At 40.0% G+C, this 17,335-nt stretch overlaps 1 protein-coding gene across 5 annotated transcripts in view; it reads left to right on the plus strand.

Annotated features, from left to right (window-relative positions):
• The window catches only part of plxna3 (plexin A3), a 314,725-nt gene that overhangs the window by 202,669 nt on the left and 94,721 nt on the right, over positions 1-17,335 (plus strand). For all 5 annotated transcript variants that reach the window (XM_039773770.1, XM_039773774.1, XM_039773773.1 and 2 more), the window contains exon 10: positions 2,475-2,675. In XM_039773770.1, the coding sequence (XP_039629704.1) occupies positions 2,475-2,675 (201 nt within the window). The remainder of the gene's footprint in view (positions 1-2,474; positions 2,676-17,335) is intronic.

Below are 17,335 nucleotides of genomic sequence, written 5' to 3' on the forward strand. Positions count from 1 at the left end.
TCCATCTCAACATTCACCTAACTTCTTCTCTTGTACTCCCTTTACTGCCCATGTCTCAGCTCCATACATTATTGCTGATCATACAACTGTTTTAAAAACCTTACCTTTAACCTTCACCTTAATTCTTCAATGACACAATACTCCTGATACCTTCTTCCAATTGTTCTATCCACACTACATTCTCTGTATCTAGTTGTCAGTCTTGGGCTATACTCAATATTTAAATTTATCTGTAATCGAATACATTTTAAAATCTATATATATAATTCACTAAGGGCATGCAAGACACTGAGCGCAAGCAAGACACTGAGGGCACGCAAGACAGTGAGCGCAAGCAAGACAGAGCCCCACCCGCCAACTCTAAGACCATGGGATATGCTCGACAGAGCCCTGCCCGCAAACTCTAACCCTCCTACCGCCTCATGGGATACGCACGACAGAGCCACACACGTCAACTGTAACCTTCCTCCCGAGTCCAGCATCGCTTTCGAGGCACGCAACAACTCACCAAACACAGCCTCAGTCGCTTTCGTCTGTGCAAAAGTCCACATGCACATCTGAGCCACGTTGACTTTACACCACATGCAAGACAGAGAGCCACGATTGCCAACTCACAGAGCCCCGCCCGCCAACTCTAACTAAGGGTAAGCAAGACAGAGAGCACACGCAAGACAGAGAGCCATGCCCACCAAACCACAGAGCCACACCCACCAACTCTAAGACCATGGGATACGCACGCATTTAGTGTATAAATGGATAAAAATAATTGCATGTAAGCGATTCGCCAAAATCTGTTGTATGTAAAAGATACTGTGTAAAACGTTATTGTTTTTTAATCAGAAAACCCGGTTTCCACGTCTACCTGTATTAGTTTCAATGGCACTTTTACCACTCGCAATAGGGCAGACGCACTGACTTATCGTGTCGACTGGGCAACACAATGAATGCGGCGTCTATCTATATATGTCTATGTTTTCAGTAGCCTGCTACAGGAAGGTACTCACTTGACCATTGGCATTGGTTTCACTCCTTGCCATTTTCATTATACTGTGATGGTGGTTTCCTAAGCCTTTGTTATACTGAATTCATTTCTCATCGTTTTCCGTTCCTATTCTTACACTATGCTACGACGGGCTTCGGCTAGTATTTCATATTTGATATTTGTAGGCCAAAGTGTACCTTCAGTACCTTTCCTCGTTATCCGCGTGTTTGAACCTCTCTTGCCCAGCACTCTTTTCCTCAAGTTTTCTGTTATTTCCAGGTGCCTTGTTTGCTTTCTTTTATATTTCCCGTCTTTGAGGATGACTCTCAGCATGCCTCCCTTTCCATTTATTTCTCCTTGTGTATCTTGACCTCTTTTGCTTGGCAATTCCTCTTTCAATCATGTCACCAAAGCCAAACTGATTAATCAAACTGCTCAGAAGGAAATAAACACACACACACAGACTATGGTATTTTATTATATAGTAGATGTGTGTTTATTTCAGTCCTCTATGTGTTTTCTTTGAATACTCCAGTTTAGTGCCTTATGCCAAATAAGTGCAAGTTAGGCTCACAGGCAGCTTTTGATTCAACCAGTGTAAGCAAGTGTGATTTGCAGTGGATTTGCATTCTATCCATGGTTGTTTCCTGATGTATAATGATGTCAGCAAAGGCGTTGGTTCTGTTTTGGACAGATCAGATTGAAACAATGAGCATCTAGATAGTTAGAAATCATTGGTTGCAGTAGGTCTCCCAGGTCACATCTGGTGGCACTAGACTAAATACTTGAGGTCACCTATAACAAAACGTCATACTGTAATTCAGTTTGTTAAGTATTTTAAGAATTAAGGGCTTTTGTAAGGTGGAACAGCTTCCTCCTTCAGTACATGTTCTAATGCAGCTTGTCAAAAGGTCTTTCTCTGAGGATTTCTCAGATGCTCTCCATGAAATTTTACTTCATTTCGGTTGTTTTTTAAATGGTTATGATTTTCACATTAGGAGCAGTTATGTGTTTCTTAGAGTCATGCTTTTGATGGTTACAGCTAGTTTTTTGATCATAAAAAATGCATGTATTGATATTAGCTGCAAGTTACTTGTTTTGTCATCCTTCATTGATGGTGTCTTAACATCAGCTATGAAACACATTGCCATAGATAGATTAAGGTCAGAATATAGAAAGTGGTGGACACTTTATGAGACTTGAAATACAGCCATGAATGTGACTCTTTTAGGTGAGATCACAAAACTCCGGCAGTCCTAGTTTTCTTTTACCCAATTGGGAAAGAATTGGTAGCTCACAGGGGTGGTACCACACTCAGGTACATTGATGTTCTGCTCACAAAATGTTCCCATCTGTGTTTTTGGGATTTGTGTTCCTGAATCACTTTGTTTTTGATCTCTGTTCTCTTTTTATTGCCTTTTATTTCAAAGAAGATGTCAGTTTTAAAGTAAGGTCAAGCAAATCTAACTTCCTTCTTTTTTTTATTCTTCAGGGCTGCCCTCAGATTATTCCAAGCAGTGACATCCTGGTTCCTGCTGGCATGCCCCGTCCCATCACTCTGCGGGCACGCAACCTGCCCCAGCCCCAGTCAGGCCAAAAGAACTATGAATGCATCTTTAACATCCAGGGAAAAGTCCAGCGGGTGCCAGCTGTGCGCTTCAACAGCTCCTGCATTCAGTGCCAGAACACCTCGGTAAGTATCCATGAGTGATGTCAGGACTTATAGCCTGTAGTGACATGGCTCTGTGCCACTCTTACCACATACCCACAATGCATACAGCTCTTTTAATGAATTTTCAATCTGTGTTTCAAGTGGCTGAGGGACAAGAGGCTATGATGTTGTGCTTTAATACGCAACTGACCTTCAGAAGATGTGCAGTTTCTGTGCTTTGAAAGATGCAAGGTGTGCCCTTTGTGCTTCAAGTCCATATCAAGTGGAGTGGCATGCACTACTATGCCCTTTGCCTTTCTGTTTTCACCAAGTCTATTTTTGTGCTGCTTGTCCATGATCCTCTACTCTATAAGCCTGTCTTTGTGTTGGATTGTAGCATGTAGAACATCTAAAAGACGAGGGCCTCTTTTTTCCTGAAGTTATATGACAGCTGCCCTCAACCACCAGCTTCACTCTGTTGCCTCAGTAACCTGTTGAAATCTTGTAAAGTAATTACGCAAGTCCAGGAAATGGATCGCTAATTTAGTTAAAGCGGTCCAAGAGTAAGGTGGGGGGGTGGGGCTGGCAGGGTCACCAATGGAGTGTGTCATTGCTGACCTGTGACCTTCCTGTGTCAGAGTTCATCTGACAGCCACCCCTTTTGACAGAGCGACTAATGTTCCGTGCCAATTTAATCAGAGTTGACCTCGCTGTGTCATGGGTGCCACCAAATTGATTGTAATTCTTTTCACATCTGACATTTCATTGGTTGGGGGAGTGACTTGCTCAAACACTACAGACGATTAGTGATGGCTGTCTGCTGCTTCGCAGCTATATAACGTGTGTGTTGGTGACTGGCCTTTTCTGATATAGGCACAAATCACCCAACATAAGTATGCTGTTCATGGCTCTTTCATTATCCTGTTCTGTTATTTATCGAGACTCACATTTCTATGCCTGATCTTTGCGAGAGAGAGAGAGAAAGAGAGAGAGACTTGATGATGGAGCAGTTTCTTTTGCTGGGTACTGATCCCCTGCTATTTATCTTAAGCACACAGCGGTCTTCAGCAAGAGCTGCATGCTACAAAGAATGTGGGGGTCGGATTAATCGGCCACCTGATTGCCAGCGACACTCTGGAGCCAGAGAGCACTCCTTCTCATTCTCTCATCTCCTGTTTCGAGAGGAGTTGATGAATAACTCTTTAATATTAATTTTCTGGTATGGGAGATCCCACGTGAATTACTAGGTCATCCGTCATGCATTCATGCAGCTTATTTATTTATTTTGCTTCCACTTGCATCTGTATTGTGAAATCCAATAGGACCTGCTGTGAGCAAAGCAGCCCTCCAACGTGAAGGTCAGCATAAAGTCAATCACCACTGGTTTAGAGCTGCTCCTCACAATAACACACATCTTACATTTTAGGATTCAATTTTTCCATCAATTGTTTAAGGAAATTGTGTTTTGCTGGCAGTGACCAAGACTGGATATGGTGCTAGTCCATTGCAGTGTGTATACACACCTACATTTTTTTCTCATGGACCAAATTCACAGGTGATGATTAATGTAACACACTCTTCTTTGATATGTGAAGAAGATGGTGTACCTGGAGAAAACCTGTGTAGACACAGATGTAATGTAGCACTGCCATATGGGCAATGACCATACCAAGGCTCAAGGCCTTGGAGGCCACAATGCTACCCACTACACTGCTGTGTCATTCCTTTCCTTTTTCCAGTGATGTCAGTTTATTTTTGAGTGAAGAAACCTGAGTGCCCAAACAAATCCCACAGAAACACAAAGAGAGTGTGGGGCTAGAATCCAACTCAAGCCCTGGAGGCTTTGTGACAGTAGCTATCATGACTGCCATTCCAAGCTTTGTCCTCTTTTCATGCCTTGGAAACCATAATGATTTCTAGTCTTTATTGTAAGATTACAAACCTCTTCGGATATTTGGATATGAACAGGTGCAAAAATAATTGTGAACCAAAGATGCTATATAGCATTCAAATCCCTGAGGTGGAGAGTGGCCTGTATTTGAAGGTTGTCTTGCACTAGTGGAGGGTGGAGCATTGTAAGTTCAAGTAAATATTTTTGGATTTGGGCGCACAATTTCCATCTTTGTAAGATGAACTATGTACTGTATATACAACATATGTCTTCTGACAAAGAAAGCTAAAAGTCTATTATGGGAAGAAATCCTCCCTTTGTAAAAATCGCCATTATGTTTGCTTTTATAATAAAGCAGTTGCAGACTATCTTCTAGGTTGTTGTCATATACCTTGATTGAAGCTCTTAACTCTAATCACCCCTATCCACTCATTAGTGACTAGTTAACATTTGGAAGAAGGTTTAGTAATTCATACCCACAACAGAGTACTACACAAACATCAATAATAATTGTGGTCATCACTTTCACATGCTCTTTATAATAGCAAACTGAAACAAGCAGACATGAAATGGTAGTGTTTTATTTAATGTGTTCATAAGAATTACTTATGAACACACTGAAATCACTTCAGGTTATTTGTCTGGCACCTCTGGACTAACTGGTATGAGAAAACCCTCACATATGATATACTGTTCATTTTGCCCTGATGTCTAGTTATCCAAAATGTTGAGCTTTTTGGGGTTCCCTCCTACTTTTAGCCCTTTACACCTGAAAAACCCTAATTTTAAGGCCATTTTTGGACCATATTTTGTGCAGGAAATTACACTATTATGATAAAGAGTAAACCAATAGATGTCTGCAGCAAAAACAGCCAGAAGGACTTGAAGTTGTGTAGGCCACATCAGCTGACCCCAGGGGTTCACCCCCTAATGGGATGGGAGGGGGGTCAAAGTTATTTTTTTATATTGAACTTGGAGTGTCATGTTATTTCGAGTTTGCTGATCATAAATCTGATAATATTTTTAATATTTAATTCTGTAGCAATGGTCCTGGTATTCTAAGAGCCACTCACGCAAGTTTAAAAATGACAAATTTCAAACATAAGCATGTGGAGTATCGTATTAGACTATTTCAAGGTCAGTGATTATAACTATGTTATTTTTGATTTTGGATTTAGTTCTCTATGGAACTCTTTCTATTACAATTGAGAATATTTAGACTTCAAACATTTAAACTGAAACCAGCATTTTAATATTTCAGATTTCTGACACAACTACTCTTTTTATTATATATCTATACCTCATAAAGTAGATCATTACATTTCTTATGAACATCCCAAATTAGGGTGGTTTACACCAATTCAGACTTTTTTCTTTTTTTTTTTTGTTTGCTCAATTTCTTTACTGAAATTATTTATCAAATAGGGGGGCTTTGCCCCTTTCTCGGTTCGCTCGCCAACCACCCCGGGCTGCGCTTGGCACCAGCTACTTTGCGTCTCTGCCACTCGCGTATGTGGATTTCATTTTCACTAAACAACAAATCTATTAAGTCTCACAGATATCCCTCTTCATTGGGAAGGAGCACTACTTTTCCCTGAAGGCAACACGAATTAGATGATCTACGAGTCTCCGACTTAAAGTTTAAAGCCAAACAATATCTACATACTTATGTCATATCACCTATGTCCATGTATTCAATCTCTTTTCGCTGTTCCGTTATTTCACTGAGTAATAATTTCCGTGTGTTAGCGCTAATGCGATCTTTACTATCAGTTTCTTGAGACTTTCGAATTTTAATACGTTCATTATCTCTAACCACCTCTGCATGTGTATCGCGCCAACATTTTTGAACCTCTTTAGGACATTCTACTTTGTCTTCTACTCTTTGTCTTTTATTTCCGACCCCTCTTGGAGCTGAGAGAGCAGGAACTGTGTCTGACAATAGCATTCACACGAATGAGAAGTTTTGGACCGTGGGCGTTGTTCTAACAACATCACATTAAAGTTCAATAAATTCTGAAAAGAATGATACCAAACATATATATGTAGGTTTTAAAATAAGCCTGACTTGAAGCGTGACAAAAACATCACATATAAACGTCACATAAAATCAAGTAGCCAAAAATTGTACTCAAGTAAGAGTAGCGTTACTTCAAAATAATATTACTCAAGTAGAAGTAAAAAGTAGTCATCCAAAAAATGACTCAAGTAAGAGTAAAAAAGTATTTGGTGAAAAGACTACTCAAGCACTGAGTAACTGTTTGATCATAATAAATGATTTATTTTTTAGAAATGTTGTAAAAAGACAGACAAAAATATACAATAATGTGCAAATTCTGCTATTTCCAAATGATAAAATTAAAAATGAGTAAAAATAAATAACATCTTTACAAAATAAAGATGCACAAATAACACAAAGTTCCAAATCTCAGTTTTTCACAACAAAGCTTTTAAAGCAAATACCAACAGTAGGTAACATGTATGTTTGAACAGTGCAAGCTACTTACAGTGACAAGACATACTGTACACTGACAGTATAATACTGCATATGCACTTGCCCTCCAAATAGCACAGCTGATAGAAAATAACATTAGAATAAGGCAGCTTGTGCACGTACAAGAAGTCTCACTTTACCTTGACTGTGTGTGTCTGTGCATGTTTGGTTAAAATGTGCTTGTTCTTCACTCAGTGAAGTGATCGTTAAGCTTCAGCATTGAGTTTGCTCTCATTTTTCATGTACAGTAAACATCTGTGGCAGAGCGACGGGCACTAAGCAAACTCCTGTCAATCACGAAGAATCCACTGCATCCACTTAACAGGATCATCTCCAGACAGAGGAGTAGCTTCAGTGACAGACTTTTGTCACTGTCCTGCTCCACTGACAGACTAAAGAGATCGTTCCTCCCCCACACTATGCGACTCTTCAATTCCACCTGGGGGAGTAAATGCTAACATTAATTTTATTTTAATTTTTTTTCATTTTTATTACTATTTAATTTAATATTGTTTCTTTGTATCAGTATACTGCTGCTGGATTATGTGAATTTCCCCTTGGGATTAATAAAGTATCTATCTATCTATCTATCTATCTATCTATCTATCTATCTATCTATCTATCTATCTATCTACAGTGGAACCTTGGATTGCGAGTAACTTGGTTTGCGAGTGTTTTGCAAGACAAGCAAAAAGTTTTAACAAATTTTGACTTGATGAATGAGTGAGGTCTTGCAATACGAGTAGTCCGTATACGCTTTGTCTGCCGAGCGTCACATGATCACAAATGAGCTGATTGTTCTTCTCTCTCACGGCTGCGGGATTGTTGGCAATTGTCAGTTGGCGTGCCTAACTCATATAGTCAACATCCATACGAGCATATGCTGTTTACTACAGGATTGTGACCACGTGTGTGTGCTGTGACGTGTGAGTCCCCATCTTTATTCAGCTTGAAACAGGAACAGCGCAGTTATTTACTGTAGCAGAATCTGATACTCTCCTATACACAGACACAGCAATCAGGCAGGGTCATGCTCAGGTTAGTGGCCAAGTAATACTGTGCCCTGCAAATTTATAATGTTCCTTGTTCCTTGAATCTCCCATCAACAGCAGGTGCTTATAGCATGACGGCAATCTTTTCGGGTTCACTTTTATGGCAAACTGCTACAGCGCTGGGTTCCTTCAGGACGCTTTTCCGTGTGTCATCCCATTGGGTGAAATCCCATAAGAGTTTAGAAACTCACTCACACCAGCCATGATTCTTTTCAAAGGTAAAGTGCAGGTTAATTTGTTTTATGTATTTTTACTTTATATTTTGTATTAATCATTTTTATATGAATAGTCCTAGGTTGTGGAACGAATCATCTGAGTTTCCATTATTTCTTATGGGGAAATTCACTTTGATATATGAGTGCTTTGGATTGCAAGCACGTTTCCGGAACAAATTACTGTATGCTTGCAAACCGAGGTTCCACTTGTATTCTTTCTTTCCCTGTCCACTGTTTATGAGGAGTTTGTGCCAATATGCCGCCACAGTTTGTGTGTGGTCATGTGAATGCATAGCTACGTCTGATTTGTGAAACGGAGCCATGTGATTATTGTTGCTACGTATGATTGGTCAAACGGAGTCTTAAAATTATTGTTGCTACGTCTAATTGGTGAAACGGAGTCCTGTGATTATTATTGCTATGTCTGATTGTTGAAACAGTCATGCAGTGGGTCCACTGGCAGCTTCCCTCTGGCAAAAATATAGCATAGATAATGGAAATAAAGTAACGATTCGAGTGTTGCCCAATGTAGCGGAGTAAGAGTAGCGTTTCTTCTTCATAAATGTACTAAAGTAAAAGTAAAAAGTATGGTGCAGTAAACTACTCTTAGAAGTACAATTTTTTTAAAAAGTTACTCAAGTAAATGTAATGGAGTAAATGTAACTAGTTACTTACCCACCTCTGGGATTTTATATATATAGAGTAAATAATAATGTGTGTGTGTCTATATTTATCTATCGGATACATTAAGAAGATTTAGGGCACTCACAGGTAAGCCCCATATAACTGATTTTTCCAAAAAAAGCTTCGAAACGATTCAAAGCATTGAAATAACATATTTTGAGACGGGTGTCCAAGATTGAACTGACTCAGAGATGGCCAAGTTTCAGGTTATGTTGATTTTTGGCAGGAAGAGACGTGTCCAGGCAGGTGGACACCGGACATTATGTCAGATTAGGAAAGGCCATTAATCTTCTGGTGTGCAGGAGTAGAAAAAGACAAGGTGTTATCACACAGCCCCAACCCCTGGAGTGGCAGGGGAACACCATCAGCAGAACCCTTAAAATGCCCCCTAGTCACATATACTGTACATGATACTGTGTATACATATATTTATATAAATACTATATATGCACTCTATATAGTGTAAATATATGTCTAATGTGTTTATGCATTATTTTAACATCAGACGTCTAACTATAATACTATATTTTAATTAAATAAAATGGTGGAGAATGAAATGTAACATTATTAACACTAAATATGTGTGTGAATCTTGGATAATAAATGATTTATCAAGTCATGCCTGGGATACTCATTTATGCAGAAAACCAATGTGGAAGAAAAGAAAAAAATTGTGGAAATAGGGAAAGCTGTAAACAACAACATGTACATAAACTGAGTGTGTATGTGAGAAAGTAAAATACCCTGAGGGTGAGGCAGAGAAGAAAAGGAAGAGAGCAGAGAAAAAGAGGAGGAGGAGCAGGAGGAGAGCGAGAGATGGGGTGATAGCTAGCAAAATGAAGGTCACACAGCTATAGTGATTGGGGCATATTGTTAAAAATATGAAAGAAACGTTGCCTGCTCTTTTTCAGTTAAAAATATAATTCACAGCACTTTCCTTTTACTTTTAGAATATTATTCCCATTAATTCTGATGAGAGGTTGTACTTGGTGGTTATACACTTGCATCACTAACTAATTGTCAACATGATTTTAGTTTAATAGTAGACAGTACTTTTCTAACTTCTCACATTTTTGGGGCTTAGTTTCTCCTTATTAACTCTCATTCATTGACTCATTTTGGGATTCTTAAGTGGAAATATTTTTTTCACATACAGAGGAAAATAAAACAAGTCATTTTTTACAACCATCATCTTGTGGAGGTAACTGTTGCTAAGCACTGCTAGACCCTTAACGACGAGCTTCGTCAGCGTTGCTAAGGAAACAGAGACCTATTCAGTGTTGACCAAGCGCCAGGGACAGTGGCTGAAAAGTGGCCAGCTCTTATGGTAGATCATGGACAGTGTTGAGTTTTGGTACTCTGTCCCCTTGGCTTCGTGTTTGTTTTAGCAGGAATGAGCCTCTTTCTGGAGATGCCTGGGCCATTTACTTGATTAGTCGAGCATGCTGCATCTTAGTAGCGTCTGTGTGAGTGCCTCTGTTTGCGAGTGTTTGAAGGTGGGTCATTACACCTACATGATTGGACACATGAGTGCTTGGGCCTGCCATTATATTAATTTTACCACTCCTTTCTTGTCTAACCAGTCTCTTTTTTGTTGTTCTGTCAGTACATTTTCATGTGGATTTATGTAGTATATGCATAGCAGGTTTGAGATGTGTGTTTGTGTGTAGGCTGGCACAGAGACAGCAGTGTGAATGGAAGGTGGGGAGCAATGGGTTTCAGTCCAGTGGACTTAATGATGTGTCACTATGCAGGTCACAGTGTTGGTAGCAAAAGCAGCCACAAATTTAATGTGCCAGTCAGCAGAAGGTCGGGTGGAGTTTGGGGGGAGGTTGGGGTATTTAAGCCCACTTTCATGCTGCAAATGTACTTATTGCCAAAAATAATTAAAGTACACCATTAGGTGCCAAGCAGAAAATAAAATAGACCAGTGGGTTGTTTTGCTCACAAATATTTAAAATAGCATAGCAAGTAAGCAAAATCAGTGATGATGAGACTAGATGCCTGTCAGTCATAGGCTCCTCTATCTTTGTGCCTGTCAGTTCAATTTAATATAATTTAGTAATGCTTTACTACAGACAGTAAAGCCAAGCATACTGTATTATAATTTACAAAATAAACAAGAAAAAAGGAATGTACAGCAATAAAAGGTAAAAAAACAAGCTGAAATGTTAAATATAAAATACAAGTGAAGATGGTGATGATTTGAAGACTTATATATAAACTAATACTATTGTAGCTTACTTGGCCTTCTGCCTGCCTGCTTGTTTGATGGTTGGTCTGCCTCTTTGTCTCTGCCTGCATTTCTTAGCACCACCCAATCCCCCCCAGCCCCCAAATATACTCCCAAGTCTTTCTGCCTCTGACCCTGCGGTCACCTTCTTGTTTTTGTATTGACTTCTCGGTCTATAATCTATTTGCCTCTTCTCTCTGTGTTTGTATTTCTGTAATGCTGGCTTGCTCATTCTTTCACCCACTGTCTAAACCTGGAGGGCTTTATTCTTGGTGTTATCTGGGGTTACATGCTGAATTTAATGTTTACCAGCATAGCAGTCAATCTCATATTATCTTCTCTAGACAGTGAAAGCAAAATTGTTGTTCAACTTCTGGACAACTCTGTTGATCTGAGGGTGTTTTATATTAAGTCACATGTGTGCCGAATTCTAGCCACACTAAGACCTAAGAAGGAAAATGAAGGACACCATGTCCTCTTTTGACCTTCTGGTATACTCCATTATACTATGTACAGCATACTTTCGACAAATTCTCTTATTAGCATCCATTAATAAGTTGATCTTTGGTGAGTTGTTTGGCTCAGGTAGAGATTTTCTTTGGGGCCCTTTTGTTTTGTCACATAATGGGTTATGCATAAGATCTTAATATACGCAGGGCATTAACTCGGAAATAATCAAGGTTCACCTACAGTATATAACAATGAAAAATTGAGCAGCATTTAATTAGCTGGATTGTTTAAGTATAACTTCTTTTGTCTAACAGTAGTAGTATGTGTTTGAGTCATCATTTGCCATAATCTGTTTGTGATTAGCTCGATGAGTTGTTTGTCATGGTATTTCTCTTTCACTGCCAGAGTTTATTCAGCTGTTAAGTACCAACTGTAGCTCTGAACGGTTACCCATTTAATCAGTCATATTGTTGATTTTTTTTTCTATGTAAATGATACTCGGTTTTACCTTTTTGGTATATTTGAAGCTCAAACAAGTTATTATGCTGACTGGATGTTCAAGATTGGATAAACCCGATTAATGCAAGCAAAACTTTTTTAAATCCAGTAGGAAAATAGCCATCAAGTCTGACCCATTGTCTGTGTGAACCTTATTAATCTTATAGGTTTATAGGGTCACTGTGCTATCCATCTAAGATATCTTGAAATCTAAGTAATCAACGTAGACCATAGCGTTAAATTTTGTAGTGCACCATCCGATGGAATGTATTTTGTAATGCATATGGCAATAAAATGCATTGGATTTGTCATTTCAACAGATGGTGCCTTATGAATATTTATAATAATAAAGTGCACTTCTACAAATATTTAGAGGCGTAATCAGTTGATATAGCAGCCGAACAGATACAAAGACACTCATATGCATGTTAACTTTTCAGAAGCCAGTGATCATTTATCCACTTTTTAAAAACCTACTCAATCCAAGGTTGCAGGAGACAAAAGCCCTATCTTGAAAGCAACAGGGACAAGGTAGGAGCAAGCCCATGCAAACATGGACAACACATGCAGCATCCACACGTATATCGATTAGCCCACCATTCAAACCCAGTGCCCTAGTGCCGTGAAGTGTCACCATGATCTAACACTCGTGACAAATGCAAACTTAGCTAAATGGTGCTGACATAATAGCAAAGTATTGCCTAGATAATTTAATAAACTCTCAATATACAACCCAGTTGTTTTAATATATTTCATGACTGGAGCTTAGGATTAGTTTCTGAGAAACGCCTTTTGTTGCATAATTTAATTAAGCCAATTGTGAAAAAGACACTCCTTAAACTGAGCCCAGCTCTCTGTTGTTTTTGGGTACAATAGTGCCTGATGTCTCCACATACATTATTTACTCAATCTGCCTTCCTTCATTTTTATTTATTTTGCCTTAAATCATTTCTTTTTGCACATTTGTCAGTGTAGCATGTCTGCCTCTAGCAACACTTTGTTACCTTTGATCTTTTTCTCTCCAAGTTTGTTTGTGTATGCACTTTAAACTTATTGTCATCTTTATCTCTCTATATGTGTAAAATCCATCTGTCTGTCTGTCCACTTTTCACGAGAGAACTACTTAACAGATTTAGAGCAGGTTTTTTCTATAATTTCCTTGAACATTTTGGTTGATCTTGCGACTTCTGTGATCGCGTTTAGTATCATAATTCACTTACAGGAGCGATTTATTCACGCTAATCCGAGACAGAGACTGTGGACCGAGGGGAAGGGGAAGCATGACATCAGGAGTAGGGAGCCAGGCAGAGACCTCCTCACTGTCCTGTTTCACTTCTACGTGGGCGGAGCCGCGGGGCTCGGCTAGTATTTGACATCTTTAAAGATATAAGTTTTGCCCCCATCTCCATACGTGGTTTCAGCAAGTGTTTTGTTTCCTACTACATTTCAAAGATGTGCACTTTATTTTCATTGATGACGCCAAATTCACTGAGGTATGAATAAGTGGTGGTTGAATGTGAAACATTTTACTCTAAAGTGTACACTCCAGGATTGCTTCTGGCTTTTAGTAAGATGCTGGTACTATTAGCTCTGACTTCCGACAACTGTGCAACAAAACAGGCATGATCAGAAAGTGGATTGATTATCTAATAAGGTGTGAGTAAAGAGTTTTTGGTAGTGAATGCTCCTGTGGTTGCATCCAGGGCTGTTGTCTGTCTCTTACTCATGTCTCCTCCTCTTGCTGCTTTTGACCCTGATCCTTGAGGAGAACAGACTACATAGTAAACTGAAAGTAGAAAAAAAATTAATTCCTTCAAAGCAGAAAGAGTTGGGTTTGCTGTGCAAATTACATTTTCAAGTTCAGCGTCTGCATGTTTAAAGTGGCAGGTCTTTAGAACGGCCTCTTGATTTGTACTGCTGTTCCTTTAGTACATCTCTGGAGTGCCAAAAGCTTAGATGTTTAAAGTAGTTGAAAGAGCCCAGGCACCGGAGCTCATGAAGCAGTAGAAGGCCTTTCACCAGCAACACTTATTGAAATAAATGGCACATCTTCCAGACTCTTACTGCTCATATGGCATGAAATCAGGATTTGAAAAATGATGCTGAGCACTACTTAGCTTATTAAGCTTTTATTTCTCAGCAAGACAAAGTACTTGTAATGTAAGACACACTGGTGCTTCAGTTTTCATCATGGGCATAGCATGGTTCACAGGGCATATTCTGTGCAGGGCACTTTTAAATGTTGCTGATTTTTAAATTGAACAGTGTGTGCCCCATTTCCACATCACTGTCCATGCTGGCATTATTGTAGTGTCTGTATTGAACAGTAAAGAAGAAACCGCCACAGAGAGGAACACTAACACCTTATCTGCTGGTGCAGGCCCTTTAAATAGCCTGATGCCAAATTGACAACGTCACAAAGTTCTTTAATGTTAGTTATATTTTATTTGATCTTCATGTGGAGTTGTACTGTAAAGCAAGGGTGAGCAACCTCGGTCGGGGGGTGGGGCTTGGAGGGGGCACACTGGCTAAAGGGTTTTGTTCCAAACCAGTTTCCTAATTGAAAAATTAATTATTGCTGATGAAGCATTTATTGTTGAAGCTTCATATTACTTGTCTCAACTGTTAACATTTCCAACCCGTAAATGCTTATTTTAATCCTAAGCGGCTGCATTCACTGTTTTGAATTGCTCCTTATTAGCAATAAGATACAAATGACAAAGGAACCAGCAGGTCTTCATCAATTTTGTCTCCATTTGTAGCTGTGTGGATTCATCGTGAAAACAACCTGGTTTAATAAAATATTTGGGAGAAGACTTTAGGCTTCAAATTATTTCGATGATTTCCTTGGAAAGGAAAAATCCATGACACAAGAATGACCTGACATTGAGGGTTATAACACTAATAAGCCATGAAATTAAACAAGATCTTCTATCTGTAAGGATTGGTTTCTAATTAAGCAACTGGGTTGGAACAAAAACCTCCAGCCACTGTGGCCCTCCAGGACTGACGATGTTCACTACTGTTTTAGAGGATTTAATCATTCCAACCTAGAACAGAATGAAGAGGTGGCATCTCATTCATATACACCAAGTTCAATACTTTAGTAGAAAAACCATTCTAATACTGAGCTGGTCCTCCATTTGTCTTCAGAATAGCCTGAATTTGTCAGGGCATGAACTCTGCAAGCAAAGGTGTGGTGCATAGATTTTAACCCATATTTATCACAACGTTTCCCATAGTTTTTGTAGGTTAGTTGGTTATTTGTAGCTACTCTGAATACATTGTGCTGTTTCATTCCACAGCTGTTCAGTTGGACACTCTCATGTTCCTGGAACCAATAGTCTTATTTCCTTGACAATTGTCCTGTTGAAAACATCCACTTTACAGATGGATGTCTAACTACCAGTAATGGTGGCATCTGATTTGCAATGTGGTTTCTTTTATACATTGTCTTACTTACATCAATGGATGTAATAAGGGTCACAAAAATATAACTCCTACCACTACACCAATATATCTTTAGAGTGCATTGTTCACACCATGACTGTGTGGGGTTTTTCCTTATCATGTGTCAGGGATGCCAGGGGCCATGACCCGGCCGGGACGCCATGAGGGACCGGATGTGGGTCTGTGCCCACCCTGGATCACGTGGGGGTCGCCTTCCTGGTTGCTTTGGGGACCACGGGTACAGGGCATGGAAGCTCCACCCTGTAGGGGCCCGTGGTCACCGCCAGGAGGCGCCCCAATGCCTTGGGGATCTGTTACCCCAGCACTTCCGCCACACCAGGAAATGCTGGGGGGAAGAATTAGGACGGCACCCAGAGAGCTGCCGGGAGGACAGCCGGCACTTCCGCCACGCTGGGGCGTGGCCAGAAGAGGAATGCCGGGAACACCTGGGGCTCATCCGGGGACTGTATAAAAGGGGCCGTCTCCCTTCATTCGAGGCTGGAGTCGGGAGGAGGAAGGACGAAGCTCAGGAGAGCTGTGGAGGCGGCCCGAAGAAAGGCATTGTGGCCAGGACTTGGGGTATTTGTGCACGTGACTGGGGTCTGAGTGACCAGTGAACTGGAGTCTTTGTGACCAATTGTTGTAAATATTGTAGAATAAACGTGTGGTGGTGTTTTAACAACATGTCCGCCTGTCTGTGTCCGGGCCGGGTTCACACATGATACCAAGTTAATTAAAGCAGGTCTTGATATTTTCTTGCTGCATCTTTATTCTCAGTCACATCTTTTTGTTTCTCTCTGATAGTAGTGAAAATTGTTTGGGTCATCATCTGCCATACTCCATCCATTGTGCATTCTGAATGCCTCTTTCAGGACCAGTAGGTGAAGTTTTCAAAGTTGAGGGTTTTCTTATCTTTCTGTCTGTTGCTTTTCTGCTGCTCTTCGTAGTCTGTTGGTTGTTACACTGTTGTAACCTCATCACAATTAGATCCATTTCCTTGCTGCTTATGGATTATGGGTATTTGTTTCTTATATTCGGTGCTCATGCAACAGTAAATGATAGATCTACAGTATAATGAGTATTTTCAGATCTAAGGAGCTGGCATGTAGTAGGTGAGATGTCAATTTGTAACACTGTGTCTTACACAGCTGACCAACTATTTTTCATGTCATCATCAGCCTCCTTTTTTAATGGATGGTCTGTTTTTGCCCACAAGAGGACTGCTGGCTGATCATATTTTCGAATGGTTGAATTGTTGCGCATGAAAGACCACCCAATTTGCAGTCAGCGTGTGCTACTGTACCATGTTCAGTCTTCTGCTGAACTGCAAAGACATGCCATGCCCATTTGCTTTAAACAGTATGGTCTGTACACGTAATGCTATATAGCAGTCATATATATGGGAAGGACCGGTTGACCCAAGCTCAGTCCTCCAGGTACTTGTAGCAGTGACGTATTATGAAATACTGGCAATCTACCCATCATGAGGTGATCTTCCAGAAAAGATTTCAGCCTCTTTAGGACACCGTGGCAATCCTGTTTCCATTTGCTTTTGAATTTGGCAGCTGCCACATCGCACATTCTGTCCAAAATCTGAAGACATGAGCATAAGTAAATAGAGAGGAAACCTGTGAATTTTTTAGAGTGCAGTGCCTTGGAGTGAATGGATGATTGTTGTCTAATGGGAATAATTGACTTGGCTGCTTTCTGTACCAAGTTGAGGAGGGGGTGGCAG

This window comes from Polypterus senegalus, chromosome 13 (genome assembly GCF_016835505.1).
Source record: "Polypterus senegalus isolate Bchr_013 chromosome 13, ASM1683550v1, whole genome shotgun sequence".
Taxonomy (NCBI): domain Eukaryota; kingdom Metazoa; phylum Chordata; class Cladistia; order Polypteriformes; family Polypteridae; genus Polypterus; species Polypterus senegalus.